Here is a 19,570-nt window from a genome sequence, read left to right as displayed (position 1 = left end):
CCACCTAGTGTAACAACTTACCACCACTTTCTTTGCCCACGGTCTATAATCTATCCTATTAATTTTATGTTTTAATTGAGGTCGTCTGTGATCCATGTTGTATTTTATCTTTGCCTCATCAGATTAGGGTTTGAACTGACTGCCTAGCCTTTACGGTCACAGGCACTGGTGTATCTGCTGCATTTTTAAATCTACCAAGTGTCATACATTGATATTGTGACCTGTTAAACTGAAAAAAAGCTTTGTTTAAATTTCAACATTTTATAACTCTTTGTATACTTTCCTCCCTTTTTATCAAGGAAATCGGAATGCCCCCTACATTTGCCCACATCTTGACTGTGGTGCTCCAGCTATCCCTGCTGCGCCATTGTCTTGCAGGGGCATATTATGGGCACAAGCAACTGCCTCAGCAGCACCAGCCCCTGCCACAGGTACCTCATATGCCCCTTGGCAATGAAGGGATTCATCCACAGCAGTATCCGGAGAAAGGGTTGTCACACTTACCTTACGGCAATGAAATGCCCTTGATGCCTCAATACAGGAAGGAGCTTCCACAGATACCCATGCGCATGGGAAAAGATGGCAAAGGTAAGAGGTTAGAGGTTCTTTGTACAAAGAAATGTTTTAATGTATAGACACAAACTAAAGAATATTCATATTAATGCACATTAATGCATGAATAATATTCATTATATTGTTCATTATACATATAGTTCAATAAATCATTAAACTAAACTAAATAATAATGATTATTGAGAATAATATCCTTGTGTTTTTATCAGTTAGTATTTTGACCTTGTTTGACTTGTCTGAGGAATGAATGAAGAGACTGAGATGGTTTGTAATACAAGAAAATACTGAGTCCTTTGCCAAGGACTTTTAAGGATTGATTTGTGCCTTACTTCTCAGAATCAAATCTAATATTATGCCATATAGGTCATAAAAGAGTAATAGAGAAAAAACCGAGCTGCCTTATTGTCATTCAGCCATAACCTTCAAAATTAACACAACATGTTTGAAGACATTGTCAATATATGTTGTCAGCCATATACACAGAAATACATATTTTCTGTCATCCAGACATTTGACTGAAGTTATTTGTGAGGGCTTCCAAGACAAACACATCCAAAAAGAGAACAAGGCTCTCCAGACCTCTGTCAGCACATCTGACATGAAACGATTATCCCTCATCCTCTTGACATGTTAATGCCATTCAAAACACCTCATAACTATTATGCACATTTTGAAGGCAGCTGCTATGAAAAATTCTGTTTCTTCGCCAAACCAAATGTTATCAACTCTCAAAGTCCCCCAAAATGGCAACCCCTACAAGTATATCAATGTAACATTTTACATTCCTGAATGTGGTTGTGCATTCTAAATGGGAAAAAAAAATTCTGACAGAATATAAAATAATCCATTTACCATTCTGCATTGAATGGTAGCATCCAATCTGTACCCCAAAATAAAGCAGCTGCTCCAGATGTTCAGAATTTTCAGTTAAAGAAAACCCAGAACTTCTGAATTATGGCATTATTTTTGTTTTGCTTAGTCGCCTAGCTTGCCAGTATCTTCCGTTTTTCAGTATATTATTCAAATGTTTTGCACCCCTGAATAGTCCATTTAACTGAGACAATTTCCATGTGAATACAACTGCTGAGGAGTGCTTTTTCTTGCATAGGTGAAACCATACCTAGAGGTGAAGCCATACCTAGAGGCCCTCCAGGTGATGTTGGTCCTGTGGGACCTCCAGGTCCTCAAGGCCCTCCAGGATTACCAGGACATGGTATGCCTGGACCACCTGGAAAACCAGGCCCCCCTGGTCCACAAGGATATCCTGGAATTGGCAAACCTGGTATGCCGGGGTTGTCAGGTAAACCTGGTCCAGTAGGACTCCCAGGACCAAAAGGAGAAATGGGTCCTGGTGGTGGTGAGGGACCAACTGGATTGCCAGGGCCTCCAGGGCTTCCAGGCCCTCCTGGTCTGCCAGGTATTGCTAAACCCGGTGGACAAGGACTGCCAGGACAATCAGGGCCTCGTGGAGAGCCTGGACACAAGGGACTTCCAGGTATTCCAGGTCTGCCTGGGCCTAAAGGTGACAAAGGAATTGGTCTTCCAGGACTTCCAGGTTTGAAGGGACCAGCAGGACCACCAGGGCCACCAGGCCCAGCAGGGCTGCCAGGTGTAGGTAAACCAGGTTTGAATGGGTTGCCTGGAGTACCTGGAGGACCAGGAAAACCAGGCGCCCCAGGAGAACCTGGGTTGGCAGGACTGCCAGGTGATGCTGGACAACCTGGGCCACCAGGATTACCAGGCATTGCCAAACCTGGACTGGATGGATTTCCAGGGAAACCAGGATTTCCAGGTGGAAAGGGGGAACCAGGACCACCAGGATTACCTGGGGGTCCAGGCTTACCAGGATTTGGCAAGCCTGGATATCCTGGACCAAAGGGTGACAAAGGACATGCTGGTTTGCCTGGTCCAGTAGGTCCAAAAGGTGAAAAAGGTCATGGTGGTCTACCTGGAATGCTTGGCCCACCTGGACCAAGTGGGCCTCCTGGCCCTCCAGGTCACATGGGACCTCCTGGGGGTATTGGTTTTCCAGGTCCTAAAGGAGAAGGTGGTGTTGTTGGACCTAAAGGGCCAGTGGGTCCAAAAGGTGAAGCAGGACCACCAGGCCTTCCAGGAAAGCCTGGATATCCAGGAGAGAGTGGCCAACCAGGACCACGAGGTCTACCTGGACCCCTTGGAGCACAAGGGGAGAATGGACATAAGGGTTTACCAGGACCCCCTGGAATCCCTGGAAAGCCTGGTCCAAGGGGAGAAGGTGGTCTACCAGGTGAAAAAGGGCAAAAAGGGCCAGTGGGAATCCCAGGACTAATGGGCCCAGGGGGGCCAATTGGTCCCCCAGGATTTCCAGGACCAAAAGGTGATTATGGACCACCAGGAAAACCTGGCCCACCTGGTGAGGGAAAACCTGGTCTTCCGGGTCCAATGGGACCTCCTGGAAAACCAGGATCAGCTGGATTGCCAGGTCAGTCTGGACAACCTGGACCACCTGGACCCCCAGGCCCTCCCGGACCTCCTGGCCAGGCCCCTGATATTGGACAAATTCTTCCAGAACTAGGTCCAGGTATTGATGGTTTAAAGGCTGGTGGTTACAAGAAAGGCAAGCCTGGAGCAGAAATGGTTGGTCAAAGCGGTCTTGAGATGCCTGCATTTACTGCTCAGCTTACAACACCATTTCCTCCAGTTGGCAGCCCAGTGGTATTTGACAAGCTCTTGCACAATGGTAACCAGAACTACAACCCCCAAACTGGGATTTTCACTTGTAGTGTACCTGGAGTTTATTATTTTGCTTACCATGTCCATTGCAAAGGAGCTAATGTATGGGTGGCATTATTCAGGAACAATGAACCAGTTATGTACACATACGATGAGTACAAAAAGGGTTTCTTGGACCAGGCATCAGGAAGCGCTGTACTCCCGTTACAGACTGGAGACACTGTTCATGTTCAGTTACCATCAGACCAAGCTGCAGGACTTTATGCTGGTCAATACGTTCATTCGTCTTTCTCTGGATATTTATTGTATCCAATGTAAAAGTGCACAAAGGAAAAAAAGGCAGTCTTTCATACTGTATGTTTAAATCAGGTCCTTTGACAAGCAGGAGTGGACTCAGTGGTGGGAAGACAGTTAGGTTCTAAGGTAGTCATTATGGTGAAAAGTATTTGAGATTGGTTGGTGTAACATGAGGAATAGTATTTAAAACGAGGACATTAGATGAACGTCATCATGAAAGCTTAAAATGCAGCTTTCGTAAAGCAATAGACAAGTTTCCAGAGGTAATGATGGGACTGATGAGAAAGCCATAGACAGTTAAGTGATGATAAATCTGACTGATATGTTATTGCAGTGGAATTGTAATCAGTATGATTAGCTCTATTACATAATTTTACATCATTTCTAGGGAGCAATGGCAGGAATTTAGAATCAGTCATATAATATTTCACCTATACAGTCCACATTTTATTGCATCCAAAATACATGACACATACCAGAATACATTCTTCTTTTCAGTATTTAAACATGGACTAAGGTTGAACTGACAGCATATCAGCATATAAAGGTTCACGGTTCATACCTGCAGATAATGAATAATTCAGTTGCTGTGGTAGCTTTTGAAATGTGCAGTTGTGGTCTACAGTCATGATTTCTTTTTTGTCATATCTTATTAATCTTCTCTCAAAATGGCGCAAGGTCCAGTTCATTTCATTTTCAAGGTCCTCTTCATGCTACTTTTTCATCTGTCATTCATTTGAAGATTTTATTTTGCCAATACACGAAGGAAAGACCAAGTCAAATGTATCACCTGAGGGTATATTGTGTTTATTAATTAAAAGCCAATAATTTTACTTGGTGAGTACATATAAATTACTTGATATATATGTGTAATATAAATTCTTTAACAACAACAAAAAACCCCCCTGAAAGAATCAATGTCACAGTTACACAGAGTTCAAATCATAACCAGTAATCATAACCAAAAATTACTCTTCATCAATGGAAATAGCCAGAAGCTAGGGATTGTGTTCCTAGAGGAAGAAAAGAGAAGTGCCCCACTTACCCTTCCAACAAGGAAATGGACAAATGATTTTTCTAAAGAAAGTGAAAATTCACACATGCAAATGGTATCACACAGGTAGTGTCCTTTTTTGTAATTTATTTTGTTTTACTACTGAATGCCTGAATTTGTATATGTGCTGAGGAAATGATTGGGCATACAATGAGATTTTTTTTTTCCTAATTCTGACAGTGGTGCTAAACACTTAATCAAATTATGTTTTAAGTTTTCATTGTCATCATGTTTGTTTGTTTGTTTGTTTATTTGTTTTTAAATAAAACTGAATTGAAAATATGCCTATGTCTGATTTGTGCATTCTGGACATTTAACTGGGTTAATTATTGGTATCATCTTGAGGAATATCAAAGATCCTGTGTCACCTGTTTGTAAGACTGAAATCAAATTTATAGTCTAATTTAACCCTGCTTTATTAATTTCAATCACATTTTATTTGCGGAATGTTCTCGGGAGATAAAAGACACTTTTTGCATGATTACATGACATCATGTAATTAGCCAGGCCTAATATTTTTGTACTACATAACTTTAGTGCTTTCCGAAAGACACTGGCATTTGCTCTCAGACAGACCGCAGGTGACGGACATATTCGTTCCACGTAAACTAAAGCTGTCCCCTGTGCAGTGTTACTCCCCTTATGCAACTGCAACAACAGTATCCACATGTTTTAAGTGCGAGACTGGTATGGCAATTTCAGGATATAAACATACGTTCGTTTTAAATAAATTGCATGAAATTATTGCTCTAGGTTTAAAATGTTCGGAATAACGCTGAGTTGACAAAATTCTCAGTGGTTTACAGTATTTCATGGATTTGGCTATTTTTCAAATTATTTGTGTAATTTGATGAAGTAAATAGTTTCCGAAAGACTCACATGATTTCTGCTGCACTCCAGTACGCTGTGTGGCGCCAAAGCGCACTATCAGACAATTTCGCAAACAGTAAAGAATTCTTTGTGCTCACGTTGTTTTCAGCTCGGTTGAATGTATCCGGCAGATTGTGAGTGCGTAAGGTACGTATTTGAATTGAATGAGGCTAATGTTTTCAGCCCCCCTTAATTACGAATAGTCACGTGTACTGCATTTCCAGTGAAGACATGTGTATCAGCATAATTTTTGTTTTCAAAACTGAATATACAATGTTCCAATCCAAACTACAGGAACTGACGGCGCCATGGGTGCCTCGATATGGTGCGTCATCAACTCAGAAGTTACTCATAAGCAGTTTGCGATTCACACAAACTTTGTGCTCCTTGTTTTATGAATGTTCAGCGTTTTCAAATACCCTAGAGTGCTCCTTAACCTTGCCAAGACGAAACTTGCGTGTTCTTTTGTGTTTCTTAGTTGGGCAAAGAGTTTCTACGAAGTGAAGCTAATGATCTCTTTCGAAAACGAGACATTTATTTAATTCGCAGTAAAATGGTAGACAAGTATGTATTAAGTGAACAAATGAATGGTATGGCGAAAACACTTTTGCTAACTGCACTCATTCGCAAAATGGACCCTTCCTAATATTCCGACAAATGCATTACTTAACATTTTATATATTTTTTTAGTGTAGGAAATAATCCAGTGGTTGTTCATAGGAACCCCGGACGGCCATTGACAAATATTGCTGGTAACGTTTTTTTTCTTTTTCTTTTTGTGGCTGAGGCTGATGTTTTAGAAACTACCGAGGGCTGCGAGTTAGTTAGTGTAGTCTAACCATTATATGTGTCTGCGTATGTGTGTATATGTTGGATTGCTTTTTGATCATAAATGAACACCTTTATGTAGGAATCAGACAGAAAAAAAAGCCAAACCGTTTCCAACATCCACTTTGCCCCAAACTCCCTCCCCCTTAGGCCAAGTGAGTAATCCAAATAATGGTCAAGCTACAGCCATGAACCAGCAGCCTTCAGAGGTTTCTCAGACATCAGCTTAAATCATGATGGTCAATCTTCTGAGATAGTGGGTTTCATAGTGTGTAATTTGAAGTTGATTAACCCAGTGAACTGTGATGGACTGGCGACCTGTCCAGGATGTTTCCCTGCCTTTCGCCCAGTGAGAGCTGGGATGGGCTCCAGCACCACCCGCGACCCTAATTAGGATAAGCGGCTTAGAAACTGAACGAATGAATTAACCCAGTGATTAAATTGTTAATGCAGCTTCCTAAGAGAAATGTTCTCACAGTGATAGGTTTGTGGTCCTTTGCAGGGCACTTCTGGGAGGGGATTAGCCATGGCTTCACGAGCAGGACCGAGAGCTACAGGTACAGATGGGAGTGACTTCCAGCACAGAGAAAGGGTGGCCTCTCACTATCAAATGAGGTAACTACAGCATTTGTTCTCTTTCCATCATGTTGATTTGTAACACGGTTGTAACGTAAGGTCAACACAGCTTCTTGTTTTGAAGGTTATGATTCTGTTATGCTTTTATGACCTGTTTTTCCCCATGTAATCATTCCAAGAATTTCATTTGGCTTGTATGAAAATTTTCTCAGCTGGAGGTGATAACTCAGTGCTGTTTAAGTAAATCAGTCTCGCTAGCAGTGTAAACAGCACATAACAGGCTTCAGTAGTATGGTAGAGATGTAAAATGCATCTTGATTTATACACGAAATCTTGGTGTTTTTCAGATGTTTTTGAACCATACTTTATTTTAGGCATTTAACAATATTATGCTTAAAAGGACTACAACAACAAAAGTAAACCCCATGACAGCTACTGTTGTTTTATGCGAATAGTTAGGGTAAATCTGTCTAGCTGTCAGTCCATAGTACACACCACATTTACAGCTATACTGTTATTGCTTCTGTATATCAAATGTGTCATATAGGACTCCATGTAATTGTGCAATGGAATTAAATCCTCTTTCATCAGCATTAATATAATGTCTTTCCTTTGCCTCAGTGTTGCCCTGAAGGGAGAGATACGGAAGCTCAACTATGCTCACATAGTAGTCTGGGTTTTGGTAATGGCACAGGTAGTGGTGAGCCAGCTTAAACTGGTATCACACAACATGGTATCGGCCCCTTACCAATGGGAGTACCCTTACCTCCTCAGTGTCATCCCCACTGTGTTCAGTTTCATGGCGTTGCCTAAAAACAACATCAGCTACCTGGTGATCTCCATGATCAGCGCCGGTCTCTTTTGCATCGCTCCAATCATCTATGGAGGCATGGAGATGTTCCCCGTGGCACAGCAAGCATTCCGACATGGAAAAGTCTACCGTTACATCTTCGGCTTTTCTGCCGTGTCCGTCATGTATCTGGTGCTCGTTATTGGGGTACAAGTACATGCCTGGCAGATTTATTACAGCAAAAAACTGTTGGATGCCTGGTTCACTTCTACGCAGGAAAAGAAAAAGAAATAAAAATGCCATGTATCAAAAGAAACTGTATCAAAATCCCAATGGATGTTGAAGCTCAGGTTTTGTTCCATCATATATATATTTTAATACCGTTTTGAACAGCTGAGTTTTAGTGCCGAAGAAGAATCACAGAATCTTTCTTTACTCTTGGCACCTGTCCTCTCATCATCTCATTTCATCCCAGGGATTGAGATCCAGATTAAGACTTGAGTCCTAGTCCCTTTCACTGCCTGGCTTAAGTTTGAACCCTTAGGCATTACAATCCTCTCGTATCTATTTCTGACCACTCACCCACACGGTTCATGTAATCTGTCTGATGCTTTGTTACTCATCCACAGTGAGGGAGACAACGATTTGTAAAATCTAGTCACTCAGAAAAGTGCAAGAACATGTATTAGAACATGTTTTTGTTTTTTTGTTTGTTTGTTTTTATTTTTTTCCTGTTCACTCTTAAATTGATGATCCTATGTGGGGAGAAAATGTTACCTAATTATTTTTAAATTCAATGGAAGTAAATAAAGGTTATGAACACTGGTTGTCTCTATTAGTTATAAACTGATGAATCATACACAGAGCCAAAAACTCCTTGGGACTGTGAAGAGCTTCTTTTTTTTTTTTCTTAAAAAAAAAAAAAAACACAGTGAGAGTTGCAGTCACTGCTAAAAAATGAAGTTAACACTGTAACGTGCAGTGATCATTCTCTTCAGCTAGTTTTTAGTTATTGATTAATACCATTGTGAAACAAGGACATATATAGCGAATTCAAAATAATATGTAGGTACAGAGGGTTGGCAACCATTTACAAAATGAAAGAAAAGGAACTATACTTAAACTACAAAGCAGGCTCACTATATGCAGGGCAGACAACTCAAAGAGTGAAGTTTATACTCAGGCTACGAAGAATACAATATGGAGTTCATGCTATTGCAAAGGACAGTACAGCTTCTAAAGTACATATGATTGAATGCGTACGTATTGTATTAGCACTAAAAAAAAAGTCCACAAAACACATAGTTACACTGAAGATAAGCTTTTTATTTTGGTTGGTCCAAACCCGTCCCTAATAATGGTTGTATGCAAAGATAGAGAGCAGAAATCAGTAGGAGAAGCTTCATGTTTCCTTGTGGTTGAAGGTCACCTGAGGTTAAAGGAATCTGAGAGATTTCATATCTCATTTTGGATCATGCCTAAGACCTATAAAGAGAATGTTTTTTTTGTTCTTCTGTGAAAAAGAGGTTTGATAGGTAAATATTTATGTGAAATTGTCTATGAGTGTGTGTGTTTCTGCGTGTTTAAATACTTTGTCAACTTTGTAGGGTTTAAAATGATCGCTGGTGGCTTTTATGATGGAAAAGGTAGAGTTAAGTTTTAACTGACTTGGTTTTATGGGTCTCAGTTCATGCAGCTTCGAGGAGAGCAGGGTGGAGAATTACTAGCAGGATATTAAAATAGCAGGTAAACAAATAAAAAAGTATCATCACGTGGCATCGCAATGAGATAGTGGACAACAATAATAACAACAATAACACTTTTTGGACCTTGAGACTGTGAGTTTCGAAAAGAAAAATCATCTGCGACTTCGGAATTGTACAACTGTGTCTTGCAAAGAAAGTACGTATTACTAGAATGTCTAGTTTATTCCTCCATTACGTGACATTAAAATGTTCAAAAAACATCTTTCATGTGCCACTCCAATTTCAATGACCAGAGACTTCTCCAATTCCCATAGCCACCTGGCTAAATTATGCAGTTGTTTGCCAACTGGTGATTTTAAATACAATAATCTTGCCTTTGAGGAGAGGCAACCATCCATCGAAGTGGTTTTTAGAACATTACCAGACTAGCTCATCTCCTGGAGTTCCACACTACTGCAGGATTTTGGTCCAGACTAAATACAATGCACATGGTTCTAATAAGAATGTGTACCAGGCTGAAGGAAAAGCCTGCATAGACTATGTCCCACCAGGTGGAGGACTGACTATTTTTAGTATAGAAATTTCCACATGAAAGTAGTGTCTTTGAGTAAAAGATTTCAGGAGCACTCATTGGGTACTGTGCACACAGATGTATTCAATGAATACTGCACAATTTACAATGTCTCAGTAAATCCCACACACAAGACAACAGAGTGCCATTTAATGGAAAAGACAGGAGTCAGAAAGTAAACATTTATCCCAGCTCATAATGTATGTCATATACTGGAGTCCCAATAGAGAAAGCAAAAGTAAGCTGTTTTTGTTCCAAGGTGAGATATGATTCAGTTTCCATTGTCCTGGCTGTATTTAGTTCGTAGTCAACTTTGTGGTTGCATTAAAACATCTCCAGTTTATATTTAAACTGGTGCTTCCGTATGTTCAAGTTTCATTCTGAAAAATGTTCATGTGACAAAGCATTCCAGTTCCCGAGAACAGTCCCAGCTAATGAAAATCATTAACTTAAACCACCACCTTCTTTAGTAGCTGAGGGTTTGTCATAATGACATGCTATTTAATCGCAGCGTAGTGACTAGCAACGAGAGCATTTGGATTCAGCACTTGGATGCTACGTTTGAAAACTACGGAAGATGTGGCTCCTAAGCCTGCTGCTTCTTTTAGGTAAGATATTCAGCAGTTTTATCCGCATGAATGTCTGCTCTTTACTCAGAGAGTCCATCCTACCTACTTAACAGCATAGGTGTGATTTAGAGTGATCCAATTTTTTGTTTGTTGAGGTACAGGAAAAGTTTAGAAAGAGTCAAAATCGTGGATTGTGAGTAGGTGGAATTTAACTACAAAAAGAGAATTTCAGTCAATAATCATTTTAATTTCCCTCTTTTATCCTTTTTAATCATATTAGTCCTTACTTGACAATTCTGATAACGTAAAGAGCCCTTGACATTGCAATGTCGAAATTCAACAGGGAAAGGAGACTGACTGAGATGTCGCTTCTTTATGAATAATGTTAAATGCAAGCAGAAGTAATCAAATATCATACTTATATGGCATTGCATGTTAGGAACTGTGCAACTAGGTCAGGCATGGATGACCGTTCATGTCAAAAAAGTCTGTTGTCTTTATTATGATCATGCCCAGTAATTCTCTATGCTCTGTCGGTAAAATGACATGTTGATTACTTTATTGCTTTGTTTAAGAATTTATGAACTTGACCTCACAGAAAACATTTACATGCACATTTAAATTTACCTACTTACCTGATTCACTTTCCAAGGCTGTCCCTCTGGAGCAAACCATACAAGCTTATACAAAGTCTGTATGAAAATCCAACAGATGGCCAGCATTCACGAAACAAAAAATGGTGTATACAAAGAAATCTACCATAATGTTCTAGAAGAACTATTCTGTGAACTTTTTGAATATGCCAAAGTTGTTTATGGGAAGTAATGGTATAGGTTTCACTTCAGCATAATGAGTATATTTCAGTTTATGTACTGTGCATGCCATGCTTTCAGAGGACCCTTTTTTGTTGACAAGTTGACCATGATATGCCTATGCAATGTTTGACAGTTACTGAAGAAATGATCTAGCCCACTATATGATATGATGGACCAAACAGATATATAGACCCCATTTAAGCAGACATAAATGCATCATTATGGCACCATGCCTAAAATAGAGCCTATAACTGCAGACAAACTATTCATAATAGGTATTAAAAGTATTAAAGAATGGTTTTGATATAGACCTAAATATTGTCCAAAGAGGCAATACACAATCTCCTCTGATGTGTGTTCCTGTTTGGCCGCTGTCCGTCTTTGGTCTGTGAACTATGCATTGATACTGTCAAGTTCTGTGTTAACAAAATATATTGCTGTATCTACAATCTACTGGTGTCAAGAAATTATTGTACTTATTGCTCTAATACTGCACCTTGGCCTTGCCTCTGTGTAAAGTATATGTGTATAAACATTTTTTGAACTGCCCGTTACTTTCAGTCACATGTATTATCTATCTATCTATCTATCTATCTATCTATCTTGTATATATCTACTGTTGTTGACAGTAAGGTCAGGTGTTTTCATTAAGATTTGTCATGGACTATTTTGTTATTGTTTGTTTGTTTGAAGATTTATTTCCCCAGACTTCATCCCTGGTTTCCCCTACCAGTGATTCAATCTTCAACCCTAAAACCACCTCTACCACTACTCACATCTCCACCTCTGCCACTGAGTTAGCCATCACTGCTCAATCCACTCCTACTACTGCTCCAATCTCCACCTTTGCCACTGAGTTAGCCACCACTGCTCCATCCACTCCTACCACTGCTCCAAACTCCACCTCTGCCACTGAGTTAGCCACCACTGCACCATTCACTCCTATCACTGCACCAATCTTCACCTCTGCCACTGAGTTAGCCTCCACTGCTCCAGACTCCACCTCTGCTACTGAGTTAGCCACCACTGCTCCAGACTCCACCTTTGCCCCTGAGTTAGCCTCCACTGCTCCAGACTCCACCTTTGCCACTGAGTTAGCCTCCACTGCTCCAGACTCCACCTTTGCCACTGAGTTAGCCTCCACTGCTCCAGACTCCACCTTTGCCACTGAGTTAGCCTCCACTGCTCCAGACTCCACCTTTGCCACTGAGTTAGCCTCCACTGCTCCAAACTCCCCCTCTACCACTGAGTTAGCCTCCACTGCTCTAAACTCCACCTCTGCTACTGACTTAGCCACCACTGCTCCATTCACTCCTATCACTGCTCCAAACTCCACCTCTGCCACTGAGTTAGCCTCCACTGCTCCAAACTCCACCTCTGCCACTGAGTTAGCCTCCACTGCTCCAGACTCCACCTCTACCACTGACTTAGCCTCCACTGCTCCAGACTCCACCTCTGCCACTGAGTTAGCCTCCACTGCTCCAGACTCCACCTATACCACTGACTTAGCCTCCACTGCTCCAGACTCCACCTCTGCCACTGACTTAGCCTCCACTGCTCCAAACTCCACCTCTACCACTGAGTTAGCCACCACTGCTCCATCCACTTCTACCACTGCTCCAATCTTCACCCCTACCATTGAATTAGACACTGCTTCCACCCCTACCCCTGATTCAGTCACCACCTCTAACTCTTATTCAGGCACCAACTCTACAACCATCAATACTACTGCTTTTAACTCTGCCTCACCAATCAACAATACAACTGCTTTTTCCACCCCCAATGATATGCACTCTACCACTACTGTTGTGACCCCCACCACAACTCTACCAGAATGTGAAAATGGTGGTGTACGACAACACGGTGTTTGCATTTGCCCTGATAAATGGACAGGAGATACCTGCTCAATAGGTGAGCCCATTTCTAAAGATGCACTATACACTATATCTAAATACACAATGCTCTCTCATTTCCTCTCTGATATGTCTTTGTTATAATTGGTGTTATTAGAAGTGATAACGAGTTATATATTTCTTTATCTGACAGAAAATTTCTGCAACAGAACAAATTATGAAGGTTTCAATTTCACACAAACTGTGGTTGGCTTGCCTAGTTATTCAGAAGAGAAGTGTCCACCCGGAACAACTAATGGTAAAAAACTTGTTCTGCATACAGAATCATCATGCATTAATGTCTGTCCTCCATTACCTGATTTTGTTTTGTTTTGTTTTTTTTCAGCGGGTATTTCAATGGCCTCCGCGCGATGCTTGAATATTAATATGACACCGCATTTTGGCTCAATTCAAATGGTACAATGTGATGAAACCCTTGATAGTATTCAAACAAATGTAAGTGAGCTTTCTTTTGCTAAACACTGTTTTTAAATCGTATATTGGGCTAATGAAATGATCCATCTGAAAAACTTTAATTATTTGCATATCAACATATTTCAGTAATGTCACTTGAAAAACTAATAATTTCATGAATACTAAAAATATTATATAACTGTCACAATGCTGATTATGAATCTATGCTAGGTGCAGTATTTCAAACCCTTGCTTGTCTCTGAAGGTGTCCAGTGCTACCCTACCAGAGAGACAGATGTTGGCCTCTAGAACACAGATCCTGACCTCCAGGCCAGAGAGGCTTACTCCTCAAAATATCACCACAGCCGCTCAGATTGCCAGTGATTTGTTGAGTATGCAAGTCACAAAGGTATATGTCCTTAAAATGCCCATGTCAAACTACTATCTACTTCATATAAAGTTTTGTTTTCTTGGTTTGAATGAAAAAAAAAGTACACATTACTATATTATATTATATTATATCTATCTATCTATCTACACACACACACACACACTCAACGCTACCCTTGGCTCATATTTAATGACATCCATGAACAAACACCACCACAAAAAGTCCAGTCAAATTTCCTACCATGACTTAAAATTACCCAGTATAATTATTTTTGAATATTAACTACTAACCACTGAACTTACGATTTGACATAGTATACCAGTACGAAAGCAAATTTTCATTGGTGAATTGTTCTGAAAAAATAGCCTGAAGTTCTTAATATAACATTTACCCTTGTCTCACTGGTTTTATAGCCATGTAATTATGATTTGTTTGCATGGTTGAGGCTAAAGGTGCATTTGACCTCTGGTTTGTATCCAGATTCCGATTCAACTGAAATTAATTTTGAACAGTTCATGTGAACAGACAAACAGACAGTTTATTGGGACTGGCCATTAGCCCACACAAAATCAGTAAACGTATGTATATTTCAACTACAGGAAATTGCTGAAGCAACTATTACCACAGTCAGTCAGCTGATGAACGCTAATGTGGATAAGTTTTCTAATGAGAGTGTTACTGAAAGGTAATGTGTTCTTTACTTTTACTTGGAGAATTCCTGTGGAATCCACAACAGTCGTCTTACAGAGAGAAATATTACATTGTTGCATTGACTGTCATGCAACCCCTTTTGCACTAAGCTATGATGCAAGAGAAGCAAGGGTCAAACTTCATTTACACCTGTTAGTATTGGCCAGTCTGTTTTATATGCATTTTAAAGCTCCTCTTTGCATCCTTCATATCCATGTTCATGTTCTGTCTGAAAATGATGAGCTACCCTCAACTAACAGAAAAATTATGTAGTCCTATCCAGTCAAATGTGATTGAGACTATCAACCCATTACTGTTTCTCTGTGATAGGTAGACGCTATGTATAATTGCTAAAATATTATGTATTACTACTTCATCAGACTTACAAAAACATTGGAGATGTTCTCTGTCAAGCAAAATAGTACAAACTTATTGATTCAGCCCAATCTGGCAGTCCAATCAGTCCAAGTGCCAAATGAGACGACCACAGGGATTCAGTTTACAGCTTTGACAGGTGAGAAGAGAAACAAAGGTGAGAGACATTTCCATTGGTCATTAAAAGGCTCTCTGCCCCCCCCCCCCCCCCCCCCCCAATACCTATGCACCGTCATATTTTCATATTAAACAATACTATGAACTTTATTCATTTTCTGTCATTTTGTTGTCATGATGTAAGTAGTTAAATTCAAATGCTGATTTTAACAGCTTTGATATATGCTGTAATATTAGAAAAGCAAAACATTATCATAGTGTTAAAGTTAACAATGCCATCTGAAGACAGTACTGCACTTTCCACCAGTGACTGGGTCTTGTACTTCTGTTTGGAGGGACATTAAATGGCTCATCAAACTCAGCTAACATTCCAACTGGTCTCTATGAAAAATAACGGTTTATATTTTAAAATGATAATTATTCACGTGCTTGCAATTTACTTAACCAAGTTTCATTCTTTTCAGGATTGAACGGCTCAGGCCTGGCTGCTGACAGAATAAATCTGGACACTAACATTTCAGCTCTTGTTCCTGATGGAAGCCAAACTGATGCTCAAATCTTCATTGGCCTCCCTCCAGGTTTAAAATAAAAGCTGACTAAAGCACATTACTAAGCATAAGAAACTGTACTAATTCCCATTATTACATTCAATAAATCAGGAATTAAAGAATTAAAGAATGAAACAGAAATGGCTTTTACTGAATTGTATAGCATTTAATCTATGGATAGGTCAATGCACAAAGCATGGTTTCAGTCCATAATAAATAGATAGAGTCGCTTGGTGTAGTATGTATGAAACCAGTGTAACCCTCCTGACTTAGATCATCTCTCCCTCTCACCTATATTCTTCAAAGCTCAGTCCAGGCAGAATTCTAACATCAGTGTTGGGTTTGTGCTTTATGAGAATGACCGCTTCTTCAAGTCAGGAAATTTTCAAAGTACTCTTGGAACCAAAAGGAGAGTGATCTCAGCTACGTTGGGGAATGGTATCAGAGCTGAATACGCTGAGTTCCGTCTCTTGGCTGAGGTAAGTACTTTCTGAACTTTCTGCACTTCTGTGGGCTATTTGTTTATTTTTAAATTTTTATTTTTTGGTTTCAAAGACTCATTTGGGCCAGTTTCTTAAATTGGGATTAAGACTATACCTTGACAAAATTAAATCCTGAGGAAAGTTTCTTTCAAAATACAATTTAGTTCGGTAATGGTCAGTCAAGGGGACGATTTCCTACTCATCCTGTATAAGTAGCATTTTGAATGTAGAGCTGAGAATTGTAATTCTTGTTTGTTCATCATCCTTGTTCGAGAAACAAGTCTAATAGTACACTACAATTTCACAGCTTGATAGCAACAGACTACATATCCTTTTTTTTCCAGACTTTTTCCATATTCACTAGATTTTCATAATCAACAGAACAACACAGAGATCTTGCAGGTTTACAGTAAAAGTCATGCATAGAAGAATGTTGAACTCTAGATATCAGATTTGACTGTCAAGTTTTGTGAATATTTCTTTATTTATTTATTTATTTCGGGGGGGGGGGGGAAGAAAAAAGTCACATATTATAATTATAAAATTATAAATTTGACCTAGAACACATCCACATATGTCCTGCATGATTTTGCCTGTGTATTCTGGGACTACTCTGGGAATGACTGGAGCACCCAAGGCTGTTCCAAAGTCAGTAACTCATCAGGAAATCTGCAGTGTCGCTGTAACCACACCACCAACTTTGCCGTGCTGGTGGTGAGTATCTTTATAACTGTGTTTCTTTATTAAGTCTCTAGTGTCCTCACTGTCATTCATCAGCACAACTCTGAATTGGAAAGAAATGTATTTATTGCTTTGGATGGCTGTGGCTGTGACTGTGACTAAATGTCTTCTTTTTTTTTTTTAGAGCCACAAGACCAATTATGCGTATGCTAAAGCTCTGAGCGGTATCAGCATTGCAGGTTGCACTCTGTCTATAGTGGGCTTGAGTATAACAGTAATCTTTCATATCATGACCAGGTACCAGGGTAATTTTTTGGAGAAAATATTTGAAACAGTATTGAAAGTATTTGCATTGGGAGAAAAAAATAAATGGTGATCTTTAGCCCAGTTCACTTATGAAATTAATTAAATATGTTTCTAACAGGAAGTCTAGAGGCAGTAAGGCCAGGTTGCTGATGGTGAGCATCTGTGTGTCTATGATCATCTCCTATTTCCTCTTCATCTTTGGGATTGACAACCCCATAAAGCAGAAGCAGGGACCAAACATATCGAAAGATAACACTGTTCCAACGTCAGACCTCCGTCCCCCGGAACCAGACCAGGGCCCCTGTACAGCTTTTGCGGCCCTTCTCCAGTACTTTCTGCTGGCTACCTTCACATGGAACGCGCTGTATGCTGCTAATGTGTTCTTACTCCTCAAGAGGACATTATCGCACCAACCCAGGAGCTTCCAGCTGACATCATTACTGATTGGCTGGGGTATGGAGGCTGTGCTCAAATGTACAAACAAACAAACACACACATACATGCATACATACATACCGTGGCTTGAGGAATTTAAACTGGTGTGAAGTATGCGGAATGTCTCCACTTAATGTTGTAATTCCAGTGTACTTAAGATATTCCATAAAATTTTAAGGATACAACTGTATTGTAATAATTTATCTTCTGTTATTAGGACTGCCTGCTGTGATAGTCGCTATTTCATTGGCTGCTACCTACAGGAAAAACAATCCTTTGGGTTATCGTTCAGAGGAGTTGTAAGTTTATGCTTCTCAGCTGAAAACATGAATGCTTTTTTTTTTTTTTTTTTTTAATTGTTTTTATGATCCTGCTCTGCATCTGTGATGTCAGATACAGAAACGTATATAGGTAAAATGCTCCAGAATGACTATTGTCACTGGCTGTGTGCTTGTTTCTCCTGTGTTATAGCTGCTGGTTGGCTTATGAGGACCAGACTGGCAATTTTGACCCTAAGAAGCCGATGCTATGGGGCTTCCTCATCCCCCTTGCTTTAATGATCATTTTCAACATCTCTGTGGTGGTCTATTTCTCCTTTACCACATGCAAAGAAAATCCCTTATTAACCTCGTAAGTGTTATCCAAAAATGAAGTGAAATGTGAAATGTGATATGCGCTTGTGGAGCTAATGGCTTTGTTATCTGTGCCTGTTTCTCAGTAACAGAGTGACATCAGTAAAGAAGAAGATTCTTAGTAGCCTTTCTCTGGCAGTAGTACTGGGTGTATCCTGGGTCTTTGGCTACCTCGTCCTTGTCAACCACAACGCCCTCAATGTAATTTTCAGTGCGCTTTTCTGTGTGTGCTGTTCCACTCAGGTTTGTCTTGTTATTCTTTATATACATATATACATCTCTATAAAATCTATAAAACAAATATGTAAAAGTGAAGTAAGACTGCTGTTTTAGAGTAATGGAATGTGTGGTGCCAAATTTATTTTGTGGGTTAAATACAGATATGAGAGAATTCTTTTACTGAAAAAAAAAAAAAACAGTTATACTGATATTGTGAGTGATACACTGAGTGTGGCTTGGTCCCTTGTGCACTTACCATGGTGCTTTGGTTGTTTCAGGGTGTGCAGATCTTCATTTTATTTACTGCAAGAACAAAAGTTTTCAAGAAAAGTGTGTCAACTGCAGTGCAAAAGTTGCCACCTCCCGAAATCGGTCTTCACAAAAAATCCTTCACGCTCAGGAAAAAAATGCAAAACTCAGAAAGAGAAACCTACACACCAACAGAATCAGAGTTCTCCAGTTACTCTCAGACTCCCTTGGGCAAGGGCTCAGATGATAGTGTCATGTGAATGTCTTTTCGCTGAGATAAAAATTACATATCATATATTAATAGATATATTTTGATAATATTTTTTGGTGTGGGTGGGGGGGTGTTCTGAATTATATTCAATTCCACTCTGAACTTCTTTCTGGGATCAATTTGCAATACACTGTGTATAACATATATATGATCTTATTTTGAGCACTGAATATATTTATGTTCAGTTTTTCATTTTGGATAACAGGTCAGAGAAATCTGTGTGAAAATGTGTGTGTGGGGGGTGGGGTGTATGCTGACAATGGTGCTTCTGAGTATTACAGACTGTTTTTATTACAACAATCTTATGAATGCAAATTCCACGGAACTTGTCCTCTAGTCTCCAAACAAATTACACATTCATACCTCCCCCAAATCAAAAATAGCTTACCATATTCCTGCATACAACAACAAGAGATACAATAATACTTTGGATCATGAGGGGCCACAAGAGTGACTGTATTGACATGAAATGTTTCAAAGAATCTTTCTATCTGGTATTTCTTTCTG

The 19,570-nt window shown here is 39.8% G+C and overlaps 3 protein-coding genes across 3 annotated transcripts; all 3 read left to right on the top strand.

The window, feature by feature from the left end:
- The first annotated feature begins 308 nt into the window (after positions 1-308).
- Positions 309-3,603, top strand: col8a1b (collagen, type VIII, alpha 1b). The gene is made up of 2 exons (XM_030782870.1): positions 309-588; positions 1,682-3,603. Exons 1-2 carry the CDS (start codon positions 309-311, stop codon positions 3,601-3,603), a joined length of 2,202 nt encoding a protein of 733 aa, XP_030638730.1.
- Positions 3,604-5,604: 2,001 nt separating this feature from the next.
- Positions 5,605-8,073, top strand: jagn1b (jagunal homolog 1b). Its single transcript, XM_030781785.1, has 4 exons — positions 5,605-5,653; positions 6,197-6,258; positions 6,837-6,949; positions 7,532-8,073. The coding sequence occupies exons 3-4, from the start codon at positions 6,861-6,863 to the stop codon at positions 7,992-7,994; spliced, it is 552 nt and encodes a 183-aa protein (XP_030637645.1). The 5' UTR covers positions 5,605-5,653; positions 6,197-6,258; positions 6,837-6,860; the 3' UTR covers positions 7,995-8,073.
- Positions 8,074-10,554: 2,481 nt separating this feature from the next.
- Positions 10,555-19,052, top strand: LOC115819308 (adhesion G-protein coupled receptor G7-like). The gene is made up of 15 exons (XM_030782869.1): positions 10,555-10,585; positions 12,055-13,272; positions 13,408-13,512; positions 13,600-13,709; positions 13,933-14,076; positions 14,658-14,743; positions 15,129-15,280; positions 16,095-16,267; positions 16,832-16,984; positions 17,136-17,248; positions 17,376-17,710; positions 17,910-17,991; positions 18,164-18,322; positions 18,411-18,567; positions 18,822-19,052. Exons 1-15 carry the CDS (start codon positions 10,555-10,557, stop codon positions 19,050-19,052), a joined length of 3,249 nt encoding a protein of 1,082 aa, XP_030638729.1.
- The last annotated feature ends 518 nt before the right edge of the window (positions 19,053-19,570 follow it).

The sequence above is a fragment of the Chanos chanos genome, chromosome 8 (genome assembly GCF_902362185.1).
Source record: "Chanos chanos chromosome 8, fChaCha1.1, whole genome shotgun sequence".
In the NCBI taxonomy this organism is placed as follows: Eukaryota; Metazoa; Chordata; class Actinopteri; order Gonorynchiformes; family Chanidae; genus Chanos; species Chanos chanos.
Note: the sequence above shows the minus strand (reverse complement) of the source record. Positions and strands in the feature narration are given on the sequence as shown.

Coding starts and splice junctions, on each gene's coding strand:
- col8a1b (XM_030782870.1), top strand. CDS start 309: ATGCCCCCTACATTTGCCCACATCTTGACTGTGGTGCTCCAGCTATCC. Junction 589..1,681: donor CATGGGAAAAGATGGCAAAG/GTAAGAGGTTAG, acceptor TTTCTTGCATAG/GTGAAACCATACCTAGAGGT.
- jagn1b (XM_030781785.1), top strand. CDS start 6,861: ATGGCTTCACGAGCAGGACCGAGAGCTACAGGTACAGATGGGAGTGAC. Junction 6,950..7,531: donor GCCTCTCACTATCAAATGAG/GTAACTACAGCA, acceptor CCTTTGCCTCAG/TGTTGCCCTGAAGGGAGAGA.
- LOC115819308 (XM_030782869.1), top strand. CDS start 10,555: ATGTGGCTCCTAAGCCTGCTGCTTCTTTTAG. Junction 13,710..13,932: donor TTGATAGTATTCAAACAAAT/GTAAGTGAGCTT, acceptor TTGTCTCTGAAG/GTGTCCAGTGCTACCCTACC. Junction 17,992..18,163: donor GGTTATCGTTCAGAGGAGTT/GTAAGTTTATGC, acceptor CCTGTGTTATAG/CTGCTGGTTGGCTTATGAGG.